Here is a 17,825-nt window from a genome sequence, read left to right on the forward strand (position 1 = left end):
AAAACTGCTCTTTTGCCTGTAAAAGAAAAATACAACCCCCCCAACATTAAAACCCACCACCCACATACCCCTAATCTAACCCAAACCCCCCTTAAAATAACCTAACACTAATCCCCTGAAGATCATCCTACCTTGAGTCGTCTTCACTCAGCCGAGCAGCGATGGAACCGAAGAGGAGATCCGGAGCGGCAGAAGTTATCCTCCAAGGGGCGCTGAAGAAATCTTCCATCCGATGAAGTGATCCTCCAGTCGGCGCTGAAGAAGTCTTCCATCCGGGCGATGTCATCTTCCAAGAGGCGCTGAAGAAGTCTTCTATCCGGGCGATGTCATCTTCCAAGCGGGGTCTTCACAATCTTCAATCTTCATCCCGCCAACGCGGAACATCCTTCTTTAATCCTATAAGCCAATCGGAATTGAAGGGACGCCATCTTGGATGACGTCCCTTAAAGGAGCCTTCATTCGTCGGTAGTCCGTCGGTAAAGAAGGATGTTCCGCGTCGGCTGGATGAAGATTGAAGACCCCGCTTGGAAGATGACATCGCCCGGATAGAAGACTTCTTCAGCGCCTCTTGGAAGATGACATCGCCCGGATGGAAGACTTCTTCAGCGCCGACTGGATGATCACTTCATCGGATGGAAGATTTCTTCAGCGCCCCTTGGAGGATAACTTCTGCCGCTCCGGATCTCCTCTTCGGTTCCAACGCTGCTCGGCTGAGTGAAGATGACTCAAGGTAGGATGATATTCAGGGGATTAGTGTTAGGTTATTTTAAGGGGGGTTTGGGTTAGATTAGGGGTATGTGGGTGGTGGGTTTTAATGTCGGGGGGGTTGTATTTTTCTTTTACAGGCAAAAGAGCTGAATTCTTTGGGGCATGCCCCACAAAAGGCCCTTTTAAGGGCTGGTAAGGTAAAAGAGCTTTGAACTTTTTTAATTTAGAATAGGGTAGGGCATTTTTTTATTTTGGGGGGGTTTGTTATTTTATTAGGGGGCCTAGATTAGGTGTAAGTAGCTTAAAATTGTTGTAATATTTTTAAAATGTTTGTAACTTATTTTTTTTTATTTTTTGTAACTTAGCTTTTTTTATTTTTGTACTTTAGTTAGTTTATGTAATTGTATTTAATTGTAGTTATTTGTAGTTAATTTATTTAATTAATTTAATGATAGTGTAGTGTTAGGTTTAATTGTAACTTAGGTTAGGATTTATTTTACAGGTAATTTTGTATTTCTTTTAGCTAGGTAGTTATTAAATAGTTAATAACTATTTAATAACTATTCTAACTAGCTAAAATAAATACAAAGTTACCTGTAAAATAAATATAAATCCTAAAATAGCTACAATGTAATTATTAATTACATTGTAGCTATCTTAGGGTTTATTTTACAGGTAAGTATTTAGTTTAGGGGTTAAACTATTTATTTAGTTGCGGCGAGGTGCGAGATCAGCAGGATAGGGGTTAATAACTTTATTATAGAGGGCGACGGTATAGGGGGGGCAGGATAGGGGTTACTAGGTATAATGTAGGTGGCAGCGGTGTCCGGGAGCGGCGGTTTAGGGGTTAATACATTTATAAGAGTTGCAGCGGGGTCTAGGAGCGGCGGTTTAGGCGTTAATACATTTATAAGAGTTGCGGCGGGGTCTAGGAGTGGCGGTTTAGGGGTTAGTAACTTTATTTAGTTGCGGGAGGCTCCGGGGGCGCCGGTATAGGGGGTAGAACAGTGTAGTTTAGTGTGGGTGCTTAGTGACAGGCTAGCAAGAAAGCTGTAAAAAAGCCGAAGAGCAGCGAGATCGGATGAGTAATAACTCTCACAGTCCGCTGCTCATCGCCCCGTACTTGGTGCGCGGCTTTTTGACAGCTTTTTTGATAACTTAGGCGAATTTTTGCAGGTCCGTGGCAGCGATGTGAGGTGAGCTTAGGCGGGCGTATTGGGCCGGCGAAGACAGGTAAAATAGACACGTTGATAACTACCCCCCATAGTCCCCACAAGTTTACAACAAATGCACTTAGCTTTGGTAGAACTGTTATCAGGCAGCAGGGTTCCAACAAATATTTCTGAGACAGGATCAGATTGAGACATCTTGCAAAATGTAAGAGGAAAAACAACATATAAAGCAAAATTATCAATTTCCTTATATGGCAGTTTTAGGAATGGGAAAGAAAAGCAAACAGCATAGCCCTCTGACATAGAAAAAGGCAAGAGGCATATAGGAAAGGGGTTTTAAATAATGAAATTATTTGGCGCCAAGTATGACGCACAACGTAACTAAAAATTTTTTGGCGCTAACAACATCCGGAAATGACACACTCGCGTCATTAATGACGCAACCTTGTGCAAGGAACTCGGCGTCAACCAAGACGCCGGAAATGACGAATTTGTGTCATCGGATGTACCTTTGCACCAAAAAAGTAGCAACAAGAATGACGCAATAAACGTTGGCATTTTGCGCCCTCGCGAGCCTAATTTTGTCCGCGAATATTGAAAGAAAAAAACAGTCAATCAGAAAAAAGACTAAACCCCAGGTAAGAAAAATATTTCCTTAATATATTTTCCCCCAAATATGAATCTGACAGTCTGCAAAAGGAAATACATAAAGCTGACTCATGGTAAATATAAGTACAATACATATATTTAGAACTTTATATAAATGCATAAGGTGCCAAACCATAGCTGAGGTGTCTTAAGTAATAAAAATATACTTACCAAAAGACACCCATCCACATATAGCAGATAGCCAAACCAGTACTGAAATGGTTATCAGCAGAGGTAATGGAATATGAGAGTATAGCGTCGATCTGAAAAGGGAGGTAGGAGATGAATCTCTACGACCGATAACAGAGAACCTATGAAACAGATCTCCCGTGAGGAAAACCATTGCATTCAATAGGTGATACTCCCTTCACATCCCTCTGACATTTGCTGTACTCAGAGCAATTGTGCTTCAAAATGCTGAGAAGTGCATATCAACGTAGCACAAACTTACTTCACCACCTCCATAAGAGGCAAAGTTTGTAAAACTGAATTGTGGGTGTGGTGAGGGGTGTATTTATAGGCATTTTGAGGTTTGGTTAACTTTGCCCCTCCTGGTAGGAATGTATATCCCATACGTCACTAGCTCATGGACTCTTGCTAATTACATGAAAGAAATAGATAATCTGCACTGGATTTTCACATAATAAACACTGTGAACTAGATTACGAGTGGAGTGCTAATTATCGCTCCCCCTCACACGCTAACTCTGCTCGACTTCTGCTCCTTGTGTGAGTCGGGTAGCGTGCATATTGCAAGTAAAAAAGCAAATCTTTTTCGCTCTCGTGCTAACCTGCAGAAGTTAAAATATCACAATTGCATTAACGTACTCTCCCACAGACTTTAATGGAGAGAGAAAAGTTGAAAAAAAACACCCATACTTGTGCTAACCTCGCCATAAGCCCCCTACTCTAATAACCCCTAATTGTTTAATGCGCTACAGTATGCTATAAGATTTTTCTCTGAGGAGGGGTCTGATACAGTGACATTTTACTACAGTAAACACATGTGCAGAGTGTGCTCTTTTTTCCTCCTGTGTTATGTAAGTCCTAGTTTCTCAACCTGTGGTACGTGTACTGCTGGTGGTACCTGGGGCATTAACAAAGGGGTATTTCAGGGATTGGCCTTACTTTTTTTCTGATGTAGCTATTGTAAACCATAACATATCAAAGGAAGCTGTGTTTCTCATGTCTACCCTCGACCCTTAGATTATGGCTTGTTAGTGACATATGAGGGCTGGAGTTGAGCTTCACTGATATAAACAGAGACAGTATATTACTGTGACCAAGTGTAGATAAATATGCCACTGTGAAATAGGTAAAGTGCATCATACTGAAGTATGCTGCAGTAAAATAAGACAAACTGTGTATGAAATGGTTAATAAAAATAGTAAGATGGTACCATAAATATTACTTTCCTTATCATGCAGAAAATAGCTTTTCCTCTTTTTAATGTAAGAGACACATTAATTAATAACATCAATGAACCTTATTTCTGTGTTTTAATACTGTAATCGTGCCAAACATTAAATTCCAGAAAACATAAAACAAATATCTGACTTATATATTTACTTCCTTAACATATCTGATATGAAATCAAGTGATACACAGGATTTTAATGTTTGCTTATCTAAACGAACAATAATAGTTGTGCTACAGTTGAGGTTGAGAAACACTGATGTACGTAATGATTAGAAAATAACAACACATTTTTAAGACCTAATATATTATTATTATATATTATTTGAGTAGCAGGACTTACCCACACAAGTTGTTCCCTTATTATCAGCTGCATAACCAGGGTTACAGGAGCACGTGAATGAGCCAGGGGTGTTCTTACATTGTCCATTTCCACACTGTCCTGGCCTCATTGTGCATTCATCAATATCTGCATAAACAGATGTGAATGTTACACCTCATATCAGTCACAATATAATAGTTGTGCTACAGTTGAGGTTGAGAAACACTGATGTACGTAATGATTAGAAAATAACAACACATTTTAAGACCTAATATAAGATTATTTAAGAGCAGAACTTACCCACACAAGTTGTTCCCTTATTATCAGCTGCATAACCAGAGTTACAGGAGCACGTGAATGAGCCAGGGGTGTTCTTACATTGTCCATTTCCACACTGTCCTGGCCACCTTCTGCATTCATCAATATCTGCATAAACAGATGTGAATGTTACACCTCATATTAGTCACAATAAAATATTAATGATTAGATCTAACATAATTATATCAGAGATAATAGCATGAGATTAAATTTCTCCATTACCTATAAGTAAGAGACAGAATTATTATATAGAAGATTAGCAAATCTAGGCAAGTGTCTCGGCTTGTTTATACCCAGAAGAACTCTGTATACATTGTTACAAACATGTTGTTAGGCACAGTGACATTTTTTATCATTTAAAACAACACAATGTTTTTTTTCTTTTTAATATTTGTCATACTGTTTACGTTCATTGGTTATACTATACTCATGTGTTGGTTTATACAGACATGTTTGCTACTATCCAGTTTGTCATACACATAGCTGAGATTATATTATTTGTTTTGTGTCACTTTGGGATAATGGAAGTGAATTTGGACTTGTAACAATAGTATTTCATGTTTATTGTATTGTCTTATTTGTTAGTTGGTGTGTATGGGGTTGTTAGGCAACCATTTTGGTGGTTGATGCTGTTCAGGGGAGGGGCTTATTGTTTTATGTGTCACAGTTTGCTATATAGTTTTGCTCTGAGGAGGGGTCAGATACTGTGAAACGTTACTACAATAAAAACGTGCAGAGTGTTCTTATTTTCTTCTGTGTTATGTAGATTATTATTAGAAAACAAAAAAACAAATTTAAAACCTAATATGAGATTATTTGAGTAGCAGGACTTACCATTACAGGTTGTTCCCTTATAATCAGCTGTAAAACCAGTGTCACAGGAGCATGTGAATGAGCCAGCAATGTTGTTACATTGTCCGTTCCTACACTGGCCTGGCCACAATGTACATTCATCAATATCTGTATGAGCAGATGTGTATGTTACACCTCATATTAGTCACAATATAATAGTAATGATAAGATCTAACTAAAGTGCTCATTAGGCAGCTTCATCTGTCACATCTATATTAGTAATCATTTGATTTATGGTGGAAATCAAAGCATGAGATTAAATTTCTCCATTTCATAAAAGTAAGAGACATAGGGGCAAATTTAACAATGTGCGAGCGGACATCGTTCGAAGTAGCATATCATGTCCACTGCAAATGGATTTATTATTTATTATTTATTAATTATTCTTGTGAACTGCTGGTGCAATGCCGCCCCCTGCAGATTAACGGCCAATCGACTGCTAGCAGGCTGTGTCAATCAACCCAATCGTATTCAATCGGGTTGATTTCTGTCCGCCGCCATCCTTGTATCTAATCCTCCGCAGACTGCCTCCTTATTTCAATTCTTTTAATAGACTTACCTTTAAGTCAATCAGTGCTGACTCATAAATAACTCCATGGGAGTGAGCATAATATTATCTATATGGCACACATGAACTAACACTGGCTAACTGTGAAAAACTGTCAAAATGCACTTGATATAAGAGGCAGCCTTCAAGGTCTTATAAATTAGCATACGAGCCTACCTAGTTTTAGCTTTCAGCAAAGAATACCAAGAGAACAAAGCAACGTTGATAAAAGTAAATTGGAAAGTTGTTTAAAACTGCATGCCCTATTGGAATCATGAAAGTTTAATTTTGACTAGACTGTCCCTTTAAGTACCAGTTTTCTTCTTGTCACTCTGGGGCTCTCATTACAATATAAAACAAAATGACATACATATAGCTAGATAAATAACTCAACTAATGCAAAGTGGGGTCAAAAAGGTTTGACTGGAAAGTATGCACTTTAAAAGCACTTCTGTCTCCCCTTATAAGAAAGACATCATTTTCCAAGAAGGGGGAAACTGGTTCTATATTAAAACATAATTTTATTTCAAAAAGATTTATTTAAAAAAAAAAAAAATGTGAAATTTAAAACCACAAAGGAGATTCAAAGATGCATTATCATGGTGCTTATGCACTATCGGTAGTCAGATAATCACTATGAAGAAATATCTTGTTTGGAGTATGACAACTTCATGTGTTTGTAATGGAATACTGGTAAATATGAGACTTGTCACCATTACAAATATATAGCTGTTATAAAGTACCCAAGATCATTATAAATCTCTATCGGCTAGATTTAGAGTTTTGTCGGTAACGACCCATGTAGCTAACACTTTTTTTTTCCCCGCACCTTTTAAATACCGCTGGTATTTAGAGTTCACAGAAGGACTGCGTTAGGCTCCAAAAAGGGAGCGTAGAGCATAATTTACCGCCACTGCAACTCTCAATACCAGCGGTGCTTACGGACGCGGCCAGCTTCAAAAACGTGCTCGTGCACGATTTCCCCATAGGAAACAATGGGGCAGTTTTAGCTGAAAAAAAACCTAACACCTGCAAAAAAGCAGCGTTCAGCTCCTAACGCAGCCCCATTGTTTTCTATAGGAAAACACTTCCTATGTCTGCACCTAACACCCTAACATGTACCCCGAGTCTAAACACCCCTAACCTTACACTTATTAACCCCTAATCTGCCGCCCCCGCTATCGCTGACCCCTGCATATTTTTTTTAACCCCTAATCTGCCGCTCCGTACACCGCCGCAACCTATGTTATCCCTATGTACCCCTAATCTGCTGCCCCTAACACCGCTGACCCCTATATTATATTTATTAACCCCTAATCTGTCGCCCCCAACGTCGCCGCCACCTACCTACAATTATTAACCCCTAATCTGCCGACCGGACCTCGCCGCTACTCTAATAAATGTATTAACCCCTAAAGCTAAGTCTAACCCTAACCCTAACACCCCCCTAAGTTAAATATAATTTAAATGTAACGAAATAAATTAACTCTTATTAAATAAATTATTCCTATTTAAAGCTAAATACTTACCTGTAAAATAAACCCTAATATAGCTACAATATAAATAATAATTATATTGTAGCTATTTTAGGATTAATATTTATTTTACAGGCAACTTTGTATTTATTTTAACCAGGTACAATAGCTATTAAATAGTTAATAACTATTTAATAGTTACCTAGTTAAAATAATTACAAAATTACCTGTAAAATAAATCCTAACCTAAGTTACAATTGAACCTAACACTACACTATCAATAAATTAATTAAATAAAATACCTACAATTATCTACAATTAAACCTAACACTACACTTTCAATAAATTAATTAAATATAATACCTACAAATAAATACAATTAAATAAACTAATTAAAGTACAAAAAATAAAAAAGAACTGTTACAAAAAAAATAAAAAAATATTTACAAACATTAGAAAAATATTACAATTTTAAGCTAATTACACCTACTCTAAGCCCCCTAATAAAATAACAAAGCCCCCCAAAATAAAAAAATGCCCTACCCTATTCTAAAATTAAAATAGAAAAGCTCTTTTACCTTACCAGCCCTTAAAAGGGCCTTTTGCGGGGCATGCCCCAAAGAATTCAGCTCTTTTGCCTGGAAAAAAAAACACACAATACCCCCCCCAACATTACAACCCACCACCCACATACCCCTAATCTAACCCGAACCCCCTTGTTCCGATCAGCCAATAGAATGTGAGCTCAATCTGATTGGCTGATTGGATCAGCCAATCGGATTGAACTTGAATCTGATTGGCTGATTCCATCAGCCAATCAGAATTTTCTTACCTTAATTCCTATTGGCTGATAGAATCCTTACAGCCAATCGGAAATCGAGGGACGCCATCTTGGATGACGTCCCTTAAAGGAACCTTCATTCTGTTTTAGGACGTCGGAAGAAGAGGATGGATCCGCGCCGGAGGTCTTGAAGATGGAGCCGCTCGTCATCGGATGGAAGAAGATAGAAGATGCCGCTTGGATGAAGATGTTTGCCGGTCCGGATCTCCTCTTCTGCCCGGATAGGATGAAGACTTCTGCCCGATGATGGACCTCTTCAGCCGGATCATGGACATCTTTAGCCCCCGCTTGGGCTTGGATGAAGACCTCGGAGCCTGGACCGATCGGTGATACCCGGCGAGGTGAAGATAAGGTAGGAAGATCTTCAGGGGCTTAGTGTTAGGTTTATTTAAGGGGGGTTTGGGTTAGATTAGGGGTATGTGGGTGGTGGGTTGTAATGTTGGGGGGGGTATTGTATGTTTTTTTTCCAGGCAAAAGAGCTGAATTCTTTGGGGCATGCCCCGCAAAAGACCCTTTTAAGGGCTGGTAACGTAAAAGAGCTTTACAATTTTAATTTTAGAATAGGGTAGGGCATTTTTTTATTTTGGGGGGCTTTGCTATTTTATTAGGGGGCTTAGAGTAGGTGTAATTAGCTTAAAATTGTTGTAATATTTTTCTAATGTTTGTAAATATTTTTTTATTTTTTGTAACTTAGTTCTTTTTTATTTTTTGTACTTTAGTTAGTTTATTTAATTGTATTTATTTGTAGGTATTGTATTTAATTAATTTATTGATAGTGTAGTGTTAGGTTTAATTGTAGATAATTGTAGGTATTTTATTTAATTAATTTATTGATAGTGTGGTGTTAGGTTTTATTGTAACTTAGGTTAGGATTTATTTTACAGGTAATTTTGTAATTATTTTAACTAGGTAACTATTAAATAGTTATTAACTATTTAATAGCTATTGTACCTGGTTAAAATAAATACAAAGTTGCCTGTAAAATAAATATTAATCCTAAAATAGCTACTATATTAGGATTTATTTTACAGGTAAATATTTAGCTTTAAATAGGAATAATTTATTTAATAAGAGTTAATTTATTTCGTTAGATTTAAATTATATTTAATTTAGGGGGGTGTTAGTGTTAGGGTTAGACTTAGCTTTAGGGGTTAATACATTTATTAGAGTAGCAGTGAGGTCCGGTCGGCAGATTAGGGGTTAATAATTGTAGGTAGGTGGAGGCGACGTTGGGGGCGGCAGATTAGGGGTTAATAAATATAATATAGGGGTCGGCGGTGTTAGGGGCAGCAGATTAGGGGTACATAGGGATAACGTAGGTGGCGGCAGTGTGCGGTCGGCAGATTAGGGGTTAAAAAAATTAATAGAGTGGCGGCGATGTGGGGGGACCTCGGTTTAGGGGTACATAGGTAGTTTATGGGTGTTAGTGTACTTTAGAGCACAGTAGTTAAGAGCTTTATGAACCGTCGTTAGCCCAGAAAGCTCTTAACTCCTGTCTTTTTTCTGCGGCTGGAGTCTTGTCGTTAGATTTCTAATGCTCACTTCAGCCACGACTCTAAATACCGGCGTAAGAAAGATCCCATTGAAAAGATAGGATACGCAAATGGCGTAAGGGGATCTGCGGTATGGAAAAGTCGCGGCTGGAAAGTGAGCGTTAGACCCTTTCCTGACTGACTCTAAATACCAGCGGGCGGTAAAAACCAGCGTTAGGACCCCCTAACGCTGGTTTTGACGGCTAACGCCAAACTCTAAATCTAGGCGTATATCTGGTATCAAATGACTGCCCACTGATAAAGAGGGCTAAGGGCTGGTATATACACAAAAAATAACCCTCAAACAGCTAGCCAATTTAGTCCGATTGCACCCTAGATAATTGTGTCTATGGGGAAGTGGTTATGGCTAGGGCATTGATATAGATATAGGGAGATATATAGGGGTTTTGTAGCAAAAAAAACCTCTGCTATCTGGATGTTTGCGTGTATATATCTTGCAGTTAAAGTTGTAAAAGACGTTATATATAGAATTGTCACAAAAGTAACAAATATGTTTCTTAATAAATTTATGTGCAACACTGTACACATCCACAAAATATTCAGAGCTAATGAAGTAAATATATATATATATATATATATATCAGTTTTAGGGCTTTAACAACTAAAAGATCAGAGCTGTTGAAAGTGAAAAGCAAAATCCCTGACAATAAGACCTGATTGGTACTAACATACAACCAAAAAAACAAACAAATTGTGAATATAATCCAACAGAACTGGCATATACTGCAAGCTGAGAAATTTAAATGAGATCCTAAGTCCCAGTCACTACGTAAACAAAACCAAAAATCTAAGACCAGTGGAACTAGGATCTTTCTCTTGTGTCAATTGCTCATCATGCAGCCATATGATCAAGAAAAAAAACGATCACTGACAGGTTTGGTAAACAACACAAAATTAAAATCTACATTAGTTGTAATACCACCGGGGTAATTTATGCCCTCCAATGTAAATGTCCACATACAGAACGCTCCCAAAGATCTTTCCAAAGACAAAAAAATTACATCCGTAGCTTCACATTTTTTTCGACATCACCAATCCAAAACATCAGAATTAAAATGTTATGGTATACAAAAAGTATCATTGGGATTAAGAGGCGGCGATTTTGAGAACGCTTTATTAAAAGCTGAGACAAGATGGATATACTTAATGGAATAATTATTCTATGTTCATATGAGAACAATTAGGGCACTAAAAATATCACAGAATGTATAATCTACATTCATCAAATAGCCACTTTTCTGTCTGACATATAATCCTATTAAAACAATCTGCGAGGAAATGAAGTTTAATGTACATCATAATCACACAAATTAAATTTTAGAATTATTACTGTATATTTATATGTAGTGTCTCTAATCTATTGAATCATCTAAAAGGAAATCACCCTACAATCATGACATCACATCTGTTTATTCAACTTCACTGGTTGTCCTATTCACATTCATGTTTTCATTTTCACTATTTATTTTGTTTTCAAAATGTTCATCATGACAAAAATGTCACCACTCCACACACTTCTTATTTGTCACTGCTTAATGTCAGTGAACTTATTTAATTATGCAATTAAACACGTTAATTGTATTATACCTATTAAAAATAATTTTTCCCATCATCCTTTTTATCTGCACTCTCATTATGAATTTTAATTATCACCCAACGACACTCAAGGTATCACTAAATTTCACATTTTACTTTCTACACTTGGTATAACGTGTTTTATTCACAACACATATTTATTTTGACCATTTTAAGACTGTATTTGTGTATATTATTAAATCCCTGAAATCAAGAAGATTAGATAATACTTTGGATTATAATCTCTTTTTATTATACATTCCCTTAAACTTCTATACATGATCTATCATAGCCTATATAGATTATAACCACATATACTGTCACCAGCATACACACGTATTTGCTAAACATCTAAAGTGTGCAGGGTATATAGTCAGACTGGTATAAATCTGATGATCAACAACACTTATTTTCAGTGTTAAATACATTGTTTGAATCGTATCTTATGTAGATTATAGTTAAACATATCATCACTAGCATATATACTTATGTGCCCAACATCTAAAGTGTGTAAGATATACATGTGCATCTACACTATTCTTTATCTTGAAAATTACTTCGTTTCTGATAAGTTCATCCAAATTACCCAGAATAACACTGGAAATGTTAAAAGGAAAGTGCAAAATAAAGAATCGTATAATAACAATGTGAATCATTCACCAAAATGTTCGTACACCTAATATAAGTAAAAAACCGTACAATCTATGCTTCATCTTTATCCAATCCATCTGATGATATGAATTAAGAACTGAATCACAGCAATACTGACTACCAATCGGTCCTCCATCTAACCTGATGACATCACTATAACGCGTGTGTCCATAGAATCCATGATGCTTCTGATTGGTTGAGGATTAAAGAAGGGGCGGGGGGGCGGAGCTAGCCATCAAGCTGGAGAGACGTGTTTGGAGAGAGCTCTCCCTTATATCCTTAAATAACCCCTAATCACACATAGCCGTTAGGGAAAAAAGCTAACCCCTAAAAGTTTAAAACATTATTTAGTGTTGGTGGGACCCTGTGGGAGACTGGGAAGGGGAAAAACAGGGGAGAGAGGAACTTATTATTTGGAACAGTATTGGGTGCCAGCAGATCTGCCCTGCAGCGCTGAGATATAGGCGCGGCTGTTACTGAGATACAGGACCCTAACCTCACAGACTCTAGCCTAAGTCCGGACAATATCTTGTGTCTCCACCGCTGCTGCCCGGAGGGTCGGGGCTCTGCTCCGGAACAGCGGATTGCCGATCAACACTGACTGGTGAGGGGAGACAGGAGTCTACCTAACTTTCGGAAGCCTGCATCACTACTGGACCCTATAGATAGCGAGCTGCTTAGCTGGAGTCACAACTCGCTACCGGCTGGAGGTCACAGAAACCCTGAGAAGGTACTTTAAAGTCCAGGTGTGCCACTGCATTTTTGGCGCAAACCCCCGCCATCTTACGGCCCGGTACCCGACATCATCCAGGTCATTCGGCTGCAGAGAACAAGACTACCCTGCATCGTTGATCTTAGGAAGTGGGTAAGATCCTCCTACCTGACAATACCAGGGACTTACCTGGCTATATGATACTCCCAAGCTGCCTCTATATTACTCGGCCACCGCACATTTACATCTAACCTTTCTCGGGCCTACGATAGGAACATACCTTATAACAGAGGTTCCTCCCCTGGTCCTCTTTACACTTGGACACCGGATTGGGAGTTCTCCCTCATTCTACTCCCTGACCCTGAGAGCTTATATGACTTATAATTCCAGTTAGACACATTTGGGCCCAGTAACAGCCATCAGGCCCTAGTCCACACGAAGCTGCCTGGGTGTAGGTGGCTGGGAAAGCAGTGAGCCTGAGTTGAACCTGGCCACATAGTTTGATTGAGATCAGTGACTCCAAGCACCTCCTCACTTATTTTCACTGCTGTAGGGGCATGGGGGCTAAGGAACATACTGTAGGGGTGGTCCTGTGCAATCTTTTACATTGACCCCTGAGAGCCATAGGAGGGATATTTTTCCACTACACTTAACCCCCACACGGAGGGCTAACTGATTCCGAAGAAGGGGGAAGAAGGGGAGCAGTATAACAGAGCAAAATAACTTTTTTGAGACTATATTCTAAGACCCTCTGAAGGACATTAACATTTCCCATCAGTGACTATAACATTCTACAGTGCTGAAGCTTATGGACAGTGACTGGCTGACAAGCTGATACAACTAAATTTCATTACCCTGCAATTATATAAGGGCCTTACTAAACTGAACTGCTGACCCATTTCTAATTAATAAGCTAGCAGTACCTAAGCAGGGCCTTGGCAGCTTACTGGTGAGACTCTTGCACTCCTGCCTCTAAGTTTTAGTCCCCACTACTCTGAGGCCTGAACCATCTGAGGCTTCCTCCAGCTCAGGATGATATTTACCACCTTGCACAGAGGTGCTTCCTTAAGTAAACCACTCTAATACCAGAACTCTTTCTGACGGTGGTTTATAGTATTTAACACTGCTGTGATAGCAGTGTTGTCTTTGGGGCACCTACCCAGAGTGTAGTGTTATTTTTCTGTTTCTTAACCAAAACAGTTTATTTTGGCTGCTGCGTCAGCGTATATGTCTCTGTGGCTAACACCCAGAGTGGAGTGTTATTTTTTCCTGTATCTGTCTTGCTTAAGCTGTTTGTGTTTCTGTTCTACTATAATCAATACATATATAACACCATTCCCACATGCATAACTTTTCCATACACGGCACATATTGAGCTCTATATTCCAGACAATACCCCATGGGCTTATAATATAGCCTGGTAATTTGCCTTGTGCATAACACATACTCCACTTGACGCAACACAGCACTTTTTATCTTACCACTCAAACGCCTAGATTTAGAGATTTGTCTGTAAAAACCCGCGGCTCTAACGCTCCTTTTTTTCTTACCACTCCCTTTAAACAACGCTGGCATTGTGAGTTTTTTGAATGGCTGCGTTAGCCTCAGAAAAGTGAGCGTTGAGCCAGATTTAGCTCCACTTCAACCCTCAATACAAGCTCTGCTTACGGTAGCGGTAAGCCCCATTGTTTACGGTAGCGGCAGCCCCATTGTTTCCTATGGGGAAACACTTTCTAAGTCTACACCTAACACCCTAACATGAACCCCGAGTCTAAACACCCCTAATTTTACACGTATTAACCCCTAATCTGCCTCCCCCGCTATCGCTGACACCTGCATTATACTATTAACCCCTAATCTGCCGCTCCGGACACCACCGCAACCTACATTATAGCTATGAACCCCTAATCTGCTGCCCCTAACATGGCCGACACCTATATTATATTTATATAAATTTTATTAACCACTAATCTGCCCCTCCCCAATGTCGCCACCACCTACCTACAATTATTAACCCCTAATCTGCCGTCCCCAACGTCGCCGCTACTATAATAAAGTTATTAAGCCCTAAACCTAAGTCTAACCCTAACCCTAACACCCCCTAAGTTAAATATAATTTGAATTAAACGAAATAAATGTACTATAATTAAATAAATTATTCCTATTTAAAACTAAATACTTATCTATAAAATAAACCATAAGATAGCTACAATATAACTAATAGTTACATTGTAGTTATTTTAGGATTTATATTTATTTTACAGGCAACTTTGTACTTATTTTAACTAGGTACAATAGCTATTAAATAGTTAATAACTATTTAATAGCTACCTAGTTAAAATAAGTACAAAATTACCTGTAAAATAAATCCTAACCTAAGTTACAATTACACCTAACACTACACTATCAATAAATTTATTAAATAAATTACCTACAATTACCTAAAATTAAATACAATTAAATTAACTAAAGTATAGTACAAAAACAAACAAACACTAAATTACACCTAATCTAAGCCCCCTAATAAAAAAATAATAAAAAAATAAATAAAAATAAAATGCCCTACCCTATCCTAAATTACAAAGTAATCAGCTCTTTTACCAGCCCTTAAAAGGGCTTTTTGCGGGGCATTGCCCCAAAGTAATCAGCTCTTTTACCTGTAAAAAAAAAATACAAGACCCCCCCCAACATTACAACCCACCACCCACATACTCCTACTCTAAAACCCACCCAAACCCCTCTTAAAAAACTTAACACTAACCCCCTGAAGATCACCCTACCTTGAGTCGTCTTCACCCAGCCGGGCACCAGTGGTCATCTGATCCATCCAGAAGTCTTCATCCGATGGGGCAGAAGAGGACATCCAGACCGGCAGAAGTCTTTATCCTATCAGGGCAGAAGAGGAGATCCGGACCGGCAGTCTTCATCCAGGCGGTGTCTTCAATCTTCATCCATCCGGAGCGGAGCCATCTTCCAAGGAGCCGACGCGGAGCCATCCTCTTCAACCGACGGACTAAAGATGAATGACGGTTCCTTTAAGGGACGTCATCCAAGATGGCGTCCCTTGAATTCCGATTGGCTGATAGGATTCTATCAGCCAATTGGAATTAAGGTAGGAAAAATCTGATTGGCTGATTCAATCAGCCAATCAGATTGAAGTTCAATCCTATTGGCTGATCCAATCAGCCAATCGGATTGACCTCGCATTCTATTGGCTGTTCCGATTTTTCCTACCTTAATTCCGATTGGGGGTTCATAGGTATAATGTAGGTGGCGGCAATGTCCGGTCGGCAGATTAGTGGTTAAATAATTTTATTTTAGGGTTTGCGATGTGGGGGGGCCTTGGTTTAGGGGTACGTAGGTAGTTTATGGGTGTTAATGTACTTTGTAGCACTGTAGTTAAGAGCTTTATGTTCCGCGTTAGCCCATAAAGCTCTTAACTACTGAATTTTTTATTCGTTAGGAGTCTTGTCGGTAGAGGCTGTACCGCTCACTTCTTCCAAGACTCGTAATACCAGCATTAGGCAAATCCCATTAAAAAGATAGGATACGGGGCGGAGCTTGGCCACGCAGGCGAATGGCTGTGCACTGAATAAGCTCCTGAATCCTTTCGCAATATAATCAAATAAAAATGGCACTTTCCTAATTAATTTTCCCTAAAAATTGAGGGATAACTTGGGCTAACACCCTGCCTGACAGGTCTCTAAAATTACAGCCTGTTTGTCCTTCTCTGCACGCAAAAGAAGAATCGGAGCGGTGGATGCCTGTGTTCGCGCGAAGCCTAGGGCCTGAAATCTTGGAGGCGCACTGACTGCGGAGGATTACTGTACGTCTGACCGGAGCCTACAATAAACATGGACCGCAAGTAAGGAGTGTGAGGAGGTCTACCTACACATATGGCAGTCGGGTAAGATATCCGTTGGAAAGCTTGCACAACGAAGCCGCACGCAATATCCACACTCCGCCATAAGCACACGCACGCCTCAGCACCGCAGCAGTGAAACGGCGATACTGTCTCATATACCCCATCACACGGCATAATTGTTAATTTAGAATTAGCCTCACCAGCTCCTTTACAACCGCTGTATCCTGAGTAGCAACAAAGCACAGCTCTCCATCTCGCTAGCTAGCTGCAGCTACTAGTAAATAAAGAGGGCATAAAAGGAGATTAAGAGACGGGTGGCCAGAAAAAGCAAATCCTTTATGTTACCCGGATTTACACTGCTGTCTTATAGTCTTTACAATTGAATACTGAATTGGGTTAATCAAAAGTTTATTTCATCTCTGACAGAGTAAGAGGAGTGGGGTGAGTGGCCCTGGATAATACTTTTGCACATAAAGAGAATCAAGCAGTGTACTTGCAATACTAACAGGTCAACAAATGAATAAGGTGCATGGGGATAGAAAATAGAAAATAAAAAGTTAAAACATCGCTTCCAAAACAAAATAAAAGCTGATGAGCCTCCTATATACTGTAACATTTGGGCAGACAGGCAGACTAATTTAATAACACAGAAAGGAAAAAAGAAAAAAAAAAGAAAAAAAAAAGAGAGCTTCTTCAGGCAGGAGATCACTCAGATATGCCTTGCAAGAAGCATTTAAATAAACCATATAAAGGCACTCCACTTCGTACCTTAAGTGGATATCTAAAGCAGGTTGAACAGACCATCCCAGCACACGCAGGTGACATGGAACCTGAATTTACACAGCCATCCCTGCAAATAACAGACATGCAGACTGCACACCATATAACAAGAGAGGATCTACAGCATTTATCCTCAAAAGAGGACATTAGAAATGCAGTAAAAGAAATGCGCGACATGTTTAATGATCTCAAAAAGGACATTAATTCACTTGACACCAGACTGTCGCAATCTGAGACAAAACAAGCTGAAACCAACACTTCAGTAACACAGATGCAATTAGAAATCCAGCAACAATCTGAAACTATACAATTTTTATCTGAAAAAATGGAGGACTTGGATAACAGGGGGCGCAGCAATAATTTAAGAATCAGAGGAGTGTCGGAAACAGTC

The 17,825-nt window shown here is 39.0% G+C and overlaps 1 protein-coding gene across 1 annotated transcript in view; it reads right to left on the reverse strand.

Annotated features, from left to right (window-relative positions):
• Window positions 1-4,298: 4,298 nt before the first annotated feature.
• Window positions 4,299-17,825, reverse strand: part of LOC128646844 (latent-transforming growth factor beta-binding protein 4) — a 245,605-nt gene continuing 232,078 nt past the window's right edge. The window contains exons 8-10 of the mRNA XM_053699644.1: window positions 5,418-5,543; window positions 4,566-4,691; window positions 4,299-4,412 (exon numbers count right to left, since the gene is read on the reverse strand). Of these exons, the coding sequence (XP_053555619.1) occupies window positions 4,392-4,412; window positions 4,566-4,691; window positions 5,418-5,543 (273 nt within the window). The 3' untranslated portion in view covers window positions 4,299-4,391. The remainder of the gene's footprint in view (window positions 4,413-4,565; window positions 4,692-5,417; window positions 5,544-17,825) is intronic.

The sequence above is a fragment of the Bombina bombina genome, chromosome 2 (assembly GCF_027579735.1).
Source record: "Bombina bombina isolate aBomBom1 chromosome 2, aBomBom1.pri, whole genome shotgun sequence".
In the NCBI taxonomy this organism is placed as follows: domain Eukaryota; kingdom Metazoa; phylum Chordata; class Amphibia; order Anura; family Bombinatoridae; genus Bombina; species Bombina bombina.